Here is a 15,552-nt window from a genome sequence, read left to right on the forward strand (position 1 = left end):
TGGCACTACGGGGTGAATTTGCGAACACTGGGAGCTAACATGGCTGTCATAGAATGTTGTAGTGTCATGTAAATACATCATAATGCAGAAACCTAAATGTCCCAACTTTCTAAACACATGACTCTGAAAATAGCATATTGTACTTTAGAATGTGTTTCATACCGCATCTAAAGTAAATGTTTTAAAAGTTTAAGAAAAGCAATAATACATACATACACATAGAAAGGTACCCATGACCATTCATTTCATATGAATTCATACAAATGTGAAAAATGTACGTAAATTGCGTTTTGGAATCAAACCTTTCAATGATTTCAAATCGTATTGGCCTTATATAGTCTTTCCTTTTGGCCTTCGCCTTCCCTTAAATCCTGTCCCTTGCCCTTCCCTTTAACCCTGTTCCTTCCCCTTCCCCTTAACCCTGCCCCTGCTGTGCTCCCTTCCCTTCCCTCCCCCTTTCTCCCTGTACCCGCCCCTTCCCTGTGTGCAACTGGGGAACATGCTGCAGTTCACGGAGTAGGAACAGAGTCAAACACATACACTCACACACACATTCACAACAGATAGAGGCGAAAATGGGCCAGTTACTAAGCTGGATACGAGCTCCTCGGGACCATCAGGCCTTACAGGACGTGGCCGTGGAACAACAGGTGAGCTTTTATAAATGTAACTCTGTTCACAGGTTAGAGAGGAGTGTGTGTGTGTGTCTGTTTGAGTCTTAATTAAGAGTTGTGTGTTGTACACATGAAGAAAGTCTTGTGTCAGTTAGAAAGTGTGCGGCTCTGTGTCTGTATTTGTGAATCAGAGCTCTTTAATGTGTGTATTGTTTTGAATGTTTAGTGGAAGGGCTTATAAGGGAATGCAAGTCAGGAGGAAAAGTTTTGCTGGCATTAATCCAAGTCGGACGTTGTTCTCTGGTCGAGGAGGAGGAGTGGTGGAATGTGAGAGCTGCTCTGTCAACGTCTGGGAACAGAAATACAGCACATTCTGTATTATATTGAACCAAGACCTTTATAATAAATATATAGATATATTTTAAAATACCCCCCCCCAGCAATCTTATAGCATGTAAAATAGATCATTAGATTAAAAACAAACACATTAATATTACACAGTAAATCTACTGAACAACACATCATATAGCCTCAGAAATAATGAAAGAGTATTGATACACATTCATGGACGTAAAGGCCCGTTGGTTAGGAGTTGAGAATTGTCTGCTGCTACTTTTTTCCCCATGTGTCCAGAGTAGACAACTTGGCCCTATAGATCCTGGCCGTGGAGAGCGCCATAGACTGGTTGGCAAGACCTGTAGAATGTTGAACCAAGACCTGTATTACACTGAACCAAGACCTGTATTATATTGAACCAAGACCTGTATTATATTGAACCAAGACCTGTATTATATTGAACCAAGACCTGTATTATATTGAACCAAGACCTGTATTATATTGAACCAAGACCTGTATTATATTGAACCAAGACCAGTATTATATTGAACCAAGACTTGTATTATATTGAACCAAGACCTGTATTACATTGAACCAAGACCTGTATTACATTGAACCAAGACTTGTATTATATTGAACCAAGACCTGTATTACATTGAACCAAGACCTGTATTATATTGAACCAAGACCTGTATTATATTGAACCAAGACAAAGACGAAAGCTGTTTGTTGCTTCCAGGTGTTTCAGTGTCTGTGTCTCAAGCATTGGAAGTCATGGTAGCCTGTCCACATCTGGGAACAGAAGTACAGTCTGTACTGTAATAATAGAGAGGATATTAAACCAAGGCAAAGAGAAGGGATGTGCTCTTCACATGGCCTAAACAAAGTGTGTTGCGTCCAGTTGTGTCAGTGTGTCTGTAGTTTATTCATTTGCATGGTGTTTGTGTTGGTTAGTTAGAGTATTATACAATAAACCAATCAAATATATGTATCAAACTCTTTACATCAGCAGTAGTCACAAGGTGAGACTGGCCTACCAAGACAATCTTCCAAAAGAACTCATTCAAGATAAAAAAAGGAATTGGTGCACTCAACAAAAAAAAAGGCAGAGATTGATTTCTTATCGCTCACTTTAATCCATTGTACAAGATGTGAACAGGTGACTGGCGATCAACGTCAAGCTGACGTCTTCCTCAGAGTGACGTCAGCTTGATGTCAAAACGCCAGTCACCTGTTCTTGGTAAAAGCCCTTCTCCTGATTGGTGTTATTGTTGTTGAGCAGCCTTTCTTTCCTGTCTGCTGAACCAGTATTCAAAGACCCCAAAAAAGGTCGAGGTCTCAGGTCGTTATTGTAAAATAGAATGTTTTCTCAATGAAGGCACGATCAATAAATAAGAGGCACTGTGACCAAAAAGCCTTGATGAGCTGATCATGTTTGTTTTTTTTAAGTTACAAAAAAAAAAAATATCTGTTCCTTAATGTTTGTTTGTGTCGTGGTGCAACATAGAATGGGCGTGTATGTAATTCTGGTGGTGGATTGAGCATATTTTGGATAATACTTTACACATGCTTATTTTGATGAGTTACAGTTGCGTTACTCAGTTAGGAGTTGTGTGTGTATATAGTATGTTTGTCCATGTGTTCTAGTAGTATTTGTATGACATGAGTATCAGTTTTGCACTTGTGACTGAGTGGGCTGCAGTCTATTATCCCTCTGTCTCTGTTGTGTTTTGAGGGGATTTTTGGCTCTGCTTTGGACTAGTTGGGATACTTTCCCAGACCTTCGTTGTCAACATACTGACTGTGCACTCTGCCATTCCGGCTCAGCATCATCTGCTGCTTTCATCAGACACATAGGAAACAGCCAAAGGGGAAATGTATCTGTGCTACACATTCCAACAATGGTGTCACGTTAATCTGCTTCCCCAGATCACTTCCTGCTGAGATGCGACAGGTAGCCTAGCCTATGAAAAGATGCTGGAGGAGTGCTTGACACCATCTGTCAAGCATAGTGGAGGCAATGTGATGGTCTGGGGTGCTTTGGTGGTGGTAAAGTGGGAGATTTGTACAGGGTAAAAGGGATCTTGAAGAAGGAAGGCTATCACTCCATTTTGCAATGCCATGCCCTGTGGACGGCTCTTAATTGGAGCCAATTTCCTCCTACAACAGGACAATGACCCAAAACTATGCAAGAACTATTTAGGGAAGAAGCAGTCAGCTGGTATTCTGTCTATAATGGAGTGGCCAGGACAGTCACCGGATCGCAACCCTATTAAGCTGTTGTGGGAGTAGCTTGACCGTATGGTACGTAAGAAGTGCCAATCCAACTTGTGGGAGGTGCTTCAGGAAGCATGGGGTGAAATCTCTTCAGATTACCTCAAAAAAATGGACAACTAGAATGTCAAAGGTCTGCAAGGCTGTAATTGCTGCAAATGGAGGATTCTTTGACGAACGCAGTTTGAAGGACACAATTCTTATTTCAATTCAAAATCATTATTTATAACCTTGTCAACGTCTTGACTATATTTACTATTCCTTTTGCAACCAATTTCATGTATGTTTTCATGGAAAACAAGGACATTTCTATGTGACCCCAAACTTTTGAACGGAAGTGTATATATGCTTTCTGTCAAACACACGTGTCAGTAAGTGGTTAAGTGGGATGTAGTGAGGACTAGTGAGTATCAAGGTGTGATATTTGACACTTGTTTTTGCACACTTGTGCAATTAGCAGAGGACTGTGTGCTGAAATATAAACTGCTGTCATATATTTCATATTTCCCAATACATTTCCTAATCACACATTCAGTGTTGCCACGTGCATGTAACTCTATATATAACTCTATATATACAGTAGTAACTCTAAGCTGTACGGAGGAGCATGCAATGGGTCGGGATGACCAAAATATATTTCACAGTATATGCCGCATATACTGTATTTATATTTTGTTGTAATATATTGACACATATGCCTTGTTTTTACGTGGCTTTTACATTGTACACAATGAAAATAAGAACATATTCATACAAAATGAATAGGCCTATTATAGATCCAGGTAAGTGAAGGCCCATAGTGTGGTCATGTGTGGATTTGTCTGTTGTATTGACCAGAGCTGTAAAGAGGGGAGGGACCTATGTTCTAGCACGTGGAAATGTCTGTTATACCCTAAAGCGTGAGTGTCTGTGTCTGTCTGCCTGCCTGCACATTCACACAGAAGTGTGTGTTTGTTGTTGGACTATTTGGTCATTTCCTTGTAAATAGGACCTATGAGCACCAACATGTGAAGTTCATTGGAACATGTCAAATTGGGTGTCTCTTTCTTAGAGTCTATATATATATTTTTTTGATTTGATGTATTAAGGCATATATATGTTTTTCAACCATTTTCCATCCTTACACTGCTACTGTCCTCCTCCTACTGGCATACTGTTATGTTCAGCTCATAACTGTTTTCTTTCTCTTTCTGTCGTCTGGTGGTCAAAGCAAGAGTGTGAAAAGTCTGGACAACTCCTCTCTCTCTTCTCACTCGCTCTCTACCCAATTAATGTCACCTCTCCCCCCCGGGCTCTTACCGACACCTACCCATGAGCCCCCTCTCTTTCCATGTACTGTAACCAGCCCCATCACGACTGAGCACTGACCGACACCGGACGGTCATGGGCTTTCAAAAGTGGTTGAAGTCCTTCTTGGCCTTTGATTTCGAACATCCACAGATGTTTTGTTCCGGTCCAAACGAGCCTTCATTTGGCCAAAACATAGACGTCCATGGTTGGTTCCAGAACCAAATCGTAACCAATCATATACATCTATGTTTCATGAGCAAAGTACAGTATGGTAAAGAAAGTTATAGTTCCGGACAGTTCTGTACTGCATTGTGGAGTAGAGTTAAGTACAGTACACAGTAGAGCACACTAGAGTTGTGTACACTATAAAGTACTGTACTGAGCTATACTCTACTTTACTGTACTACTGTACTGAATAGGGATCTGACAAATGGAAAAATGTTAACATTTAAACATAACTTGTTTTGTATCGGTTTTCCGTTCAAACGATAAGAAAAATAAATACAATTACAAGTGAATTCACAATGCAGATGCTCTGCTACCAGCGACGGTTCGGATCTCACGGTGCCTCTCTCTACTGTTACTGTGCCTCAATTCCACCTCGCAAAGCTTGCATTTCCTTCTCATTTAACTTCTCAAAGTATTGCCGTACAGGACTTCGCTCCTGTCGCTTGCTTTTCTCTGCCATATTGACGTAGTGTTGGGGAGTCGACTCCAAGATGATGGATTCCTCGACTCCTATTTCTGACTGTCAAGATTAGTTTCCTCTGGGAATTGACTCCTAAGATGCAGTATTCACATCCATCTTTCATAGCAAGTGTAACTGTATAACTTTAGACCGTGCCCTCGCCCATACCCGGGCGCGAACCAGGGACCCTCTGCACACATCAACAACAGTCACCCTCGAAGCATCGTTACCCATCGCTCCACAAAGGCCGCGGCCCTTGCAGAGCAAGGGGAACTACTACTTCAAGGTCTCAGAGCAAGTGACGTCACCGATTGAATTGCTATTTAGCGCGCACCGCTAACTAAGCTAGCCGTTTCACATCCGTTACACAAGCTAGCGAGAAACCGAGAGCGAGGGGAGGAGCAGAGTATAGGCAGGTCGACCACCGGGCAGACAGTCATAACTGTCCACTAGGCCTATCTATCGGCAATCAGAAGCTATATCATGCAATGGAATGCTGTATCTCACGATTTTTTGGCTTGTAATGTCTCGGGGAAACTTCCGGAAAGCAGGGCATCATCAATGAATGGACTAGGATATTGAGATGAGCGAGATGCAACACTTCACTCTCACACAGTAACACAGAGTATCTGCCCATGTGCACGGGTTGGCTTCACGCTGTTCCCAGCTTGGGTGCCAGGGCACCAAAACAGAGAAGTTGAGCCTTGCACTTTAACGTTCTTACTTGTTGCTGAAATTGATCCCACTATGCTGTTTTACTTTATGCATCTACGTGAAAAAAAAAGTTGTTTCTCGGTTAGGGATTTTCTCAACGTTAAGGTTCCCAATGTTCTCTGCTGTACTGTACTCTACTGATCTGTGCTGTACTTTGATGTCCAAACTTGTGAAACATAGACATATGATTGGTTCAGATTTGGTTCGGCCCAACCAAATTTGGTCTTGTTTGGTGGTGGAGCTTGTTAATTAAAATAATAGCCAGTGTGTAGAATAATACCCACATATGCAAAGGAGGATATTGCATATTTCTACAGTTGTGTACCTATTTAGGATACATCACCATGAAGAGAATAACTTTCATATCCATAATTATGCATTTTTGTGTAGTACAGATCAGGGAACCATGATGTAATTCCATTACCGCAATTCTGTTACCGGGTGTAAATCCGGTAAATAGTTCAATAAGCAAAATATATTTGTTCAGGTAGCCTAGTGGTTAGAGCGTTGGACTAGTAAGGGTTGCAAGAAAGGTTGCAAGATTGAATCCCGAGCTGACAAAGTAGGTCTGCTCCTGAACAAAGCACTTAACCCACTGTTCCTAGCTGTCATTGAAAATAAGAATTTGTTCTTAACTGACTTGCCTAGTTAAATAAATAAAATAAAATAAAAAATTTAAACCTCAAGGTGTCATGTCATAGCTGACATCCCGGTCTTTCTGCAGTCATCTTTAAATCTTAATTCGGAGCAGATATTTAAGAGTTTCTGAGAAAACGTGGTCCGCTACCGTGGAATTGCCCATTTCCTTTTGAATATGTACGGTTCTGTGTGTATCAGAAAGATAGTCCAGCCCGTCAGATTTCTCACTCCACTGTCAGTTTGTCTTGAGCCTGACTGCTGATCTAATTATGACACGCTCAGTCGCTCCCTCATGCTCTGGTTATATAAAAGCACATCTTGGAGGATTTCCAGGCCTTTGGGCTTACCTGAGAATGTTCTTTTTACCAGGGCGTTGAACAACATGGCATTTGGCAATTCGTTTACTCGTTTGTTCTCCTGTCTATTTACATCTATTATGGTTCAGGTAAACCCTGGCTCTGTCCCAATACTCTAAAATAAGTTCATTTCCTCGCTAACTTTTGCCTCCTTCACTTGTCGTCTTTCCCTCATTGCTACGGAGAGGTGAGAGAAAAAATAACTGGATAATGGAGGAAAGGAAGTGAGTTAAGACTATTGAGAGACAGCCCTATTTGCTGTTACCAAATATGTTTCTGTTTAACAGGAAGCAATGAGCAATGTCCTGAGCAATCACACACAGTGGTGAGGTGATATCATCCATTGAGCTGCTCTGTGTTGGTCCTCATGTCAACATGAATATTTGAATGTTGAAAATATTTGGACTCAGCCACATGGACAGGCAGCGAGGGCAAACACTCCACCATAGAATGTACAGTGCTAAATATAGCAGCACGGTACAGAGACAGTAGATGTGATCTGAGAGTGCCCAGAACAGTCATTGGCACTCATGCAGCCATTCAGTCGACTGTAATGTCAGTAAGTTCAACAGAAGGGGATGTTGAAGACAATTGTCTTTTGAGTATTCACCTGCATGACAATTACATGTCTGTGTCTTATCAGAGAGAAATTACTTGGCAATCTGTGGCAACTTCTGAACACTGACATGATGTGTGGACGTGTGTGTGTGTACATGTGTTTCAAAGTATGTGTGTCCAAAGTAAAGAATGTCCGATAATCGGTCTGTCAATATCTTTGGCCTTTTCTAGTCTATCAGCTATCGGCCCTTGAGTATCCGCACAGACAAATTCCCCTTTATAGCGTGAACGCACTTGCCTCGTGTGAAACTTCTGCAAGCCGGTGCCACTCATTGCTAGTTAGCCTGTCCTAGAGGAACGTCTGTGCTGCTTGCTATAGCTACCCACTCATGCTGCACTTTTATAATGCCACACTGAATGTAGAAATGGAGAAAGTGGTAATTCATTTAGTGTTAGGCAAAACGATGTCCATATAGTCTGCAGCACTTTACAATGTAACATACTGGTAGCTAGCTAGGTAAACAACAACATTCAGCATAGAGCTAACTTTGCTAGATATGAAGCTAACGTCAGTTCACTAATGTTACCCTAGAACCTAACATACTCAACTGGCGGACTGTGGACCGGATCTGGACCCAAACTTTTTTACTCATTCGAGCTTCGACCCCTGGTATCATGTAAACACACATAAGACCCGGAAGAAGGCATAGAATTGCAGGAAATTAGCTTTAAAACAGCCAAATCTCTGCCCCATGCAAAATGTGTAGAATTGTGGGAAATTAGCTTTGAAACCGCACATTCTCTCTCTGCCAACAAGAGGGATGTGAACAGTTTGGGGTCGCATGGGTTGCGAGGTGTGGGTTTGTTACTATGCCGATAAATTACATTATCCATCTGGACCATTGACACCTAGGAAATTTGTGTGACCGGACCTTTTCAAATAGGGCAGGGGTACTCAAGTACTAAGACTTTATTTGTGATAGCTAACAATAATGCAAAATATGCTTATTTCAAAGCTGATTGCCACCATACATTTAGTTAATTTACTGAGTTCGCTAGCTACATGACTTTTCTTTCCCTTCCTGAGAGAACTGCCCAAGCAGAACTGCCTAGCTAAATGACATACAAGTGGTCTCTTTTCTCTTAAAGGAGACAGCGCACATTTTTATCAAATAAATCAATAGGCTACTTATATATGAAAATGTTGTTGATCAGTAGACCAAATGAAAGGGAAGACCAAATGAAAGGGAAACAGATTTTTTTTCATCTGTAGCACCAAAGACCACTGAAATCAGCCAAAACTAGCTCAATAACTCAACGCATGCATACACTCCGATTGAATATGCATTCACCTGTATTGTGAATAGGCTTAGGCTACATCTTGATTTACCCAGTTCTTCAAGAGACATACCATTCAAATACAATTATTACCATTATGTTATGTAGTTAAATTGCTAAACACAAAGTGAAATTGATTGTGTGGTTGTATAATTCATTTGTTATTGCATACATGGTTGTCCCTGTGAATATTTCTCCCCAAAATTTCAAAATGTAATAGTATTTATTATCAGCATTAAATATCGGCCATCGGCCTCCTTGACTCCCAAAAATGGGTATCAGCCCTTAAAAACACATTTTGGTTGTTCTCTAGTCAATAGTGACATTGGGATTCTTTGTGTGTATTTAGGGTGGCGCTAACTCTGACAGGCAACCTACATACAGTATAGTTATTTATGGTGTAGCAAATACATTAGCCACATATAGGAGCCTACTGTAGGGGTGGAATATAGGACAGCTTGTATATATTGTTCAACAAAGCTTTACTCCTAACAGATTTAATAACTTCATGTTCTCTCTGACCAACAATAGGAGAAAAAAAGCTCACCTCTTTGTTCCAAGTGAAACACACATTTTGACCTATAAATATACATATATTATACTTATACACTACATGACCAAAAGTATGTGGACACCTGGTCGTCGAACATCTCATTCCAAAATCATGGGGATTAATATGGAGCTGGTCCCCCTTTGCTGCTATAACAGCCTCAACTCTTCTGGGAAGACTAGATGTTGTAACATTGCTGCGGGGACTTGCTTCCATTCAGCCACAAGAGCATTAATGAGGTCGGGCACTGATGTTGGGCGATTGGGCATGGCTCGCAGTCGGCATTCCAATTAATCCCATAGGTGTTCGATGGGGTTGAGGTCAGGGCTCTGTGCAGGCCAGTCAAGTTCTTCCACACCGATCTTGACAAACCATTTCTGTATGGACCTCACTTTGCGCACGGGGTATTGTCATGCTGAAACAGGAAAGGAACTTCCCCAAACTGTTGCCACAAAGTTGGAAGCACAGAATCGTCTAGAATGTCATTGTAGGCTTTAGTTAAGATTTCCCTTCACTGGAACTAAGGGGCCTAGCCCAAACTATGACAAACGAGCTTTACACCACTCCAGCGGAAGCTTGGTATTGCGCATGGTGATCTTAGGTTTGTGTGTGGCTGCTCGGCCATAGAAACCAATTTCATGAAGCTCCCGACGAACAGTTCTCGTGCCGACGTTGCTTCCAGAGGCAGTTTGGAACTCGATAATGAGTGTTGCAACCGAGGACAGACGATTTTTACGCGCTACGTGCATCAGCACTCTGCGGTCCCATTCTGTGAGCTTGTGTGGCCTATCATTTTGCGGCTGGGCTGTTGTTGCTCCTACACCTTTCCACTTCACAATAACAGCACTTACAGTTGACCGGGGCAGCTCTAGAAGGGCAGAAATTTGACGAACTGACTTGTTGGAAAGGTGGCATCCTATGACGGTTGCTGAGCTCTTCATTAAGCCCATTCTGCTGCCAATGTTTGTCTTTGGAGATTGCATGGCTACGTGCTCAGTTTTATACACCTGTCGGCAACGGTTGTGGCTGAAATAGCCAGATCCAGTCATTTGAAGGGATGTCCACACACAATATATATACAAAAGTATGTTGTTTTTACCCTCATTGACTGTGCTTTGTACTGACCCATGTAGTGCAATTGCAGTAAGCTATTGTTACACTGCAGTTGTAGTATGAGTTCACACCATATTGAGGACTAGTGACCAAAAGCCCATTTTAGCATGCAGCCCCATTGAGGACTTTTACTATTTTGAAGTAGTCAACTGGGTGAGACTTCTTATGGGTTACATAAGGATCACATAATTCCATCCAGGTGATCAGGAGGGATTAGCCAATTAATTATACTCGTGAGCAAACATTCAATAACTGCAGGTGGCAGTAAATCACCAACCCTGGCTTTATACCTGTTCAAACAGCAAACTCCAGGTGGCAGTATGCACCCTTTAGTTTGTTTACCAACTTATAGATGTAGTAGAAGAAGATGGCCTCGCTAGTGCTGCCCATGCTCTTACAGACGCTATAACGGGACCAATACAATGCTGCCTCCTCTAACTATCTCCATGGTTCACACTCAGTTTGACGAGTATCTCCCTAGGAACAAAATCTCTAGACTGAACCCTCCCACCTGCACTGATTTGTTCATGACGCAGGCCAAGTTATCTGATTGGTCTAGATCCCTGAGATGGGTGGGGACTTGCATTGGCTAAGTATTCAGTTGTCTGCAGATATATGGGACGTGTTGGAGAGCATACATTTTGTGCAGTTGCTGATCAGCATATTTTAATGTGTGTTGCATATTGGGATGAAAGTTATCTGACTTGCGCCTACATGTTGACTGCATGAACTTTACAATAACCACAAAATCGAGGGTCATGCAGTATACAAATATATATATATTGCATATTAAAATGTACAATCTACTTGCAGTGAAAGGCGCTAAACATTTACATTACATTCCGTCATCTAACAGACTCCCATCCAGAGCGACCCACAGAAGCAACCAGGGTCAACGCCCTGCTCAAGAGCACGTCGACAGAACTCCCACAAGGCCAAAAACGGGGGCCCGAACCAGCGACCTATCTGCCACCGGCCCAAGCTCCCAACCGCCAGGCCACCAGACCTTCAAGACCCCCCCCCCCCCAAAGGCTCCCGAGAGCTGCCCCTCAACCATCCGAGGCCCCCGCACCCCCTCCACAAAAAATAAAAAAATTCCCCACCCCCATGCCCCCTCCCCCGTCCCCCAATTTACCGACAACCAACAAAATAAACCAAAGAGAAAAAAAGACAAAGACCAATGAAAACAGAAAACAACAATGCAAAAATCATAACAGCAAGGAAAACTGAATACATTTGAGTGCATGTATGGCGCTATATACATATGCGTATATGTGTGTGTGTGCATGTGTGTGCGTTTTGAATGAGAGTGTGTGTATATGCATGTGTACCACCACCTCACGCAGTTTTTGATTTTTGCCATCTCTGCGGTTCTTTCCCGTCAACCGCAGCCGTCACCGTCATAATGTCCGCGTTTAAGGTCAACTGCATTGCAGTCGGCAACTGCAGACTGACTGATCTACAAATCAACTTGCGTCCTAAACAACTAATCATTATTGTTTGTACATCAGTCAGTCTGTCACCGTTTACGGACAATGCATCACATCATGTTATGCTCGCAAACGGCAGTCAATGAGAGGCACAATTGTCCACCAATCATTAGGGAGTTTTTCTCAACCCATGTGGATGTGACTGAAACGGAGAAGATGCTCTGCCGCCATTTACAAGCTATTCAAATGAAATTTAAGAAAGCCTTTCTGTGATATTTCGTTTGTGAGTGTGTTTTTATAATGATATGGGGGTGTTAGAGAATAACTTATTTTGACATTCTAACAAACAACTTTTCTAAACAATGCCATGTTATGAGACCTTGCTGTTAGACAACCACTAACAGCAACTTTCTGTTTCTCCCCCGACTGCAACAGCCTGATTATGACTGCTGTCAATGCTTTAAGAACGCACCCAAAGGTTACCAAGAGTTACCGAGTGAGTCGGTCCCACCCGAGTTGTTCCACCCCAGTGTAAGCATGTCACGCCCACACACACACGCATGCATGCGCGCACACACACACTAGTGGGGAGGACTTGACTTAGTCAGTAGGGAAGATAAAGATAAAGACAATTGAATAAAAACAACAAATAAAAAAACAAAAGAATGCCAAGGGGAGTGATTACGTAACAAGCAGAGAGGTCAGTGGTTTGTTTGGTTTTCCTTTTTAGGAAATGTTTTGACAGACCCAATCTGGTTGGAGGAGTGCAGACATCTGTGGAACACTCATTTCCATGTTGTGCACCATTTGATGCCCAGCCCGTACATATCGTGTATAGACACGATATCAAGTATGTGTGCACAAAACACAAAACAAAAATGTTACATTAAACAAATGAAATGCATTTCACATTTACATGCATTATTATCAATCATAACAAAGTATAGTTTTCAACTTTTTTACACGACACAAACAATACACTGCATGGATATATCAATATTGCGTGACATTATTACATAAAACAACTAAAACCTTCCAGGGCAAGTTATACATAATCTGTCCCATTCTATCTTCCATGTGTCGTTGTCAACAAAAGTTGACTGAGGACATGCCATGTATTGTACTGTAGATTTGATCGTTGTCAGTTAAACAAACTGTCACACAGAATACATTGATTCTTTACATTTACATTTACATTTAAGTCATTTAGCAGACGCTCTTATCCAGAGCGACTTACAAATTGGTGCTTTCACCTTATGACATCCAGTGGAACAGCCACTTTACAATAGTGCATCTAGGTCTTTTAAGGGGGGGGAGGGAGGGGGGGGGGGAGAAGGATTACTTTATCCTATCCTAGGTATTCCTTAAAGAGGTGGGGTTTCAGGTGTCTCCGGAAGGTGGTGATTGACTCCGCTGTCCTGGCGTCGTGAGGGAGTTTGTTCCACCATTGGGGGCCAGAGCAGCGAACAATGACACTTACAGATACAAAGTAACACGTACATTGAATGGAAAGGAACATTGAAGTGTCACACTACGATGGTACAGAGTTTGGGATTCCCCCTTAGAAGGAAATAGAATTTGTTGTTTCAAACACTCACATCTGTAGTTTACAATAAGTGTCATACTGTCTCTGGACACTAGTGGGAGCCAGCCTGCTAGACAGGCCCTTCTGTTTACTTAATGGTTCTGCATCTTAGAAGATGACGTCTAATATCTATTGAGTTTTGTGACATGGAAGTATTGAACCATTGGTAAATCAATTGAATCCAAGCTCGTATGGCATCATAGTTTAAACACAAGCACGTAGCCATGTTTTTCCACAATCTTACATAAGGCTTGGCTAATATCCTGTCGCAACATTTTCCTTTGTGTTTTCATAGTAGCTACAAGGTCTTTGAAGACTGTTTTGGGTAAGGGAAGAAGCACGTCCATGCTTGTGTTTGGGTCCACATATTTTTTCCTCCATTATTATCTCTAATTTCTTCTCTCTCTCTCATCTTCGCTCCTGTCTTTCCTCATCCTCCCTCTCTTTTCATTCTTAGCATATAATCATTGCTCGCCCTCTCCCCCCTCCCTTGCTCCTCTCTGTAAAAGGGTGCGGTTTGAGCTAGAGGCTCCATGTGACACTCTCCCTCTCTCTCTTGCGTTCACTCCCTCCCTTTTCCCCCTCTTTCTCGTTCTTTTTACCATTTGTCTTTATATACAGTTGAAGTCAGAAGTTTACATACACCTTAGCCAAATACATTTAAACTCAGTTTTTCACAATTCCTGACATTTAATCCTAGTAAAAATTCCCTGTCTTAGGTCAGTTAGGATCACCACTGTATTTTAAGAATGTGAAATGTCAGAATAATAGTAGAGGGTCATTTATTTAAGCTTTTATTTCTTTCATCGCATTCCCAGTGGGTCAGAGGTTTACATACACTCAATTAGTATGTGGTAGCATTGCCTTTAAACTGTTTAACTTGGGTCAAACGTTTTGGGTAGCCTTCCACATGCATCCCACAATAATTTGGGTGAATTTTGGCCCATTCTCCTGGTGTAATTCAGTCAGGTTTGTAGGCCTCCTTGCTCGCACACACATTTTCAGTTCTGCCCACAAATGTTCTATATGATTGAGGTCAGGACTTTGTGGTGGTCACTCCAATACCTTGACTTTGTTGTCCTTAAGCCATTTTGCCACAACTTTGGAAGTATGCTTGGGGTCATTGTCCATTTGGAAGACCCATTTGCGACCAAGCTTTAACTTCCTGACTGATGTCTTGAGATGTTGCTTCAATATATCATTTTCCTACCTCATGATGCCATCTATTTTGTGAAGTGCACCAGCCCCTCCTGTAGCAAAGCACCCCCAAAACATAATGCTGCCACCCCCATGCTTCATGGTTGGGATGGTGTTCTTTGGCTTGCAAGCCTCACCCTTTTTCCTCCAAACATAACGATGGTCATTATGGCCAAACAGTTATATTTTTCTTTCATCAGACCAGAGAACATTTTTCCAAAAAGTACGATCTCTGTCCTCATGTGCAGTTGCAAACTGTAGTCTGGCTTTTTAATGGCGGTTTTGGAGCAGTGGCTTCTTCCTTGCTGAGCGGCCTTTCAGGTTATGTCGAAATAGGACTCATTTTTACTGTGGATATAGATACTTTTGTACCTGTTTCCTCCAGGACCTTCACAAGGTCCTTTGCTGTTGTTCTGAGATTGATTTGCACTTTTCGCACCAAAGTACGTTCATCTTCCGGAGACAAAACATGTCTTCTTCCAGAGCAGTATGACGGCTGCATGGTCCCATGGTGTTTATACTTGCGTACTATTGTTTGTACTGATGAACGTTGTACCTTCAGGCGTTTGGAAATTGCTCCCAAGGATGAACCAGACTTGTGGAGGTAAAAAAAAATTCTGAGGTCTTGGCTGATTTCTTTAGATTTTCCCATGATGTCAAGCAAAAAGGCACTGTTTTAAGGTAGGCCTTGAAATACATCCACAGGTACCCCTCTAATTGACTCAAATGATGTCAATTAGCCTAATCAGAAGCTTCTAAAGACACGGCATCATTTTCTGGAATTTTCCAAGCTGTTTAAAGGCACAGTCAACTTAGTGTATGTAAACTTCTGACCCACTGGCATTGTGATAAGTGAAATAATCTCTCTGT

At 41.9% G+C, this 15,552-nt stretch overlaps 1 protein-coding gene across 19 annotated transcripts in view; it reads left to right on the forward strand.

The window, feature by feature from the left end:
* LOC115142755 (calpastatin) overlaps positions 1–15,552 on the forward strand; it is a 72,108-nt gene that overhangs the window by 21,501 nt on the left and 35,055 nt on the right. For 13 of the 19 annotated variants that reach the window (XM_029682447.2, XM_065001630.1, XM_029682438.2 and 10 more), the window contains exon 3: positions 12,336–12,431. The exons of 3 other annotated variants lie outside the window; for them this stretch is intronic. In XM_029682447.2, coding sequence (XP_029538307.1) covers positions 12,336–12,431 — 96 coding nt within the window. Of the gene's footprint in view, positions 1–472; positions 651–12,335; positions 12,432–15,552 lie in introns of those variants that run through there. 3 more of the 19 variants (XM_029682440.2, XM_029682445.2, XM_029682461.2) reach the window with 3 other exon arrangements.

Source organism: Oncorhynchus nerka, linkage group LG15, assembly GCF_034236695.1.
Source record: "Oncorhynchus nerka isolate Pitt River linkage group LG15, Oner_Uvic_2.0, whole genome shotgun sequence".
Taxonomy (NCBI): Eukaryota; Metazoa; Chordata; class Actinopteri; order Salmoniformes; family Salmonidae; genus Oncorhynchus; species Oncorhynchus nerka.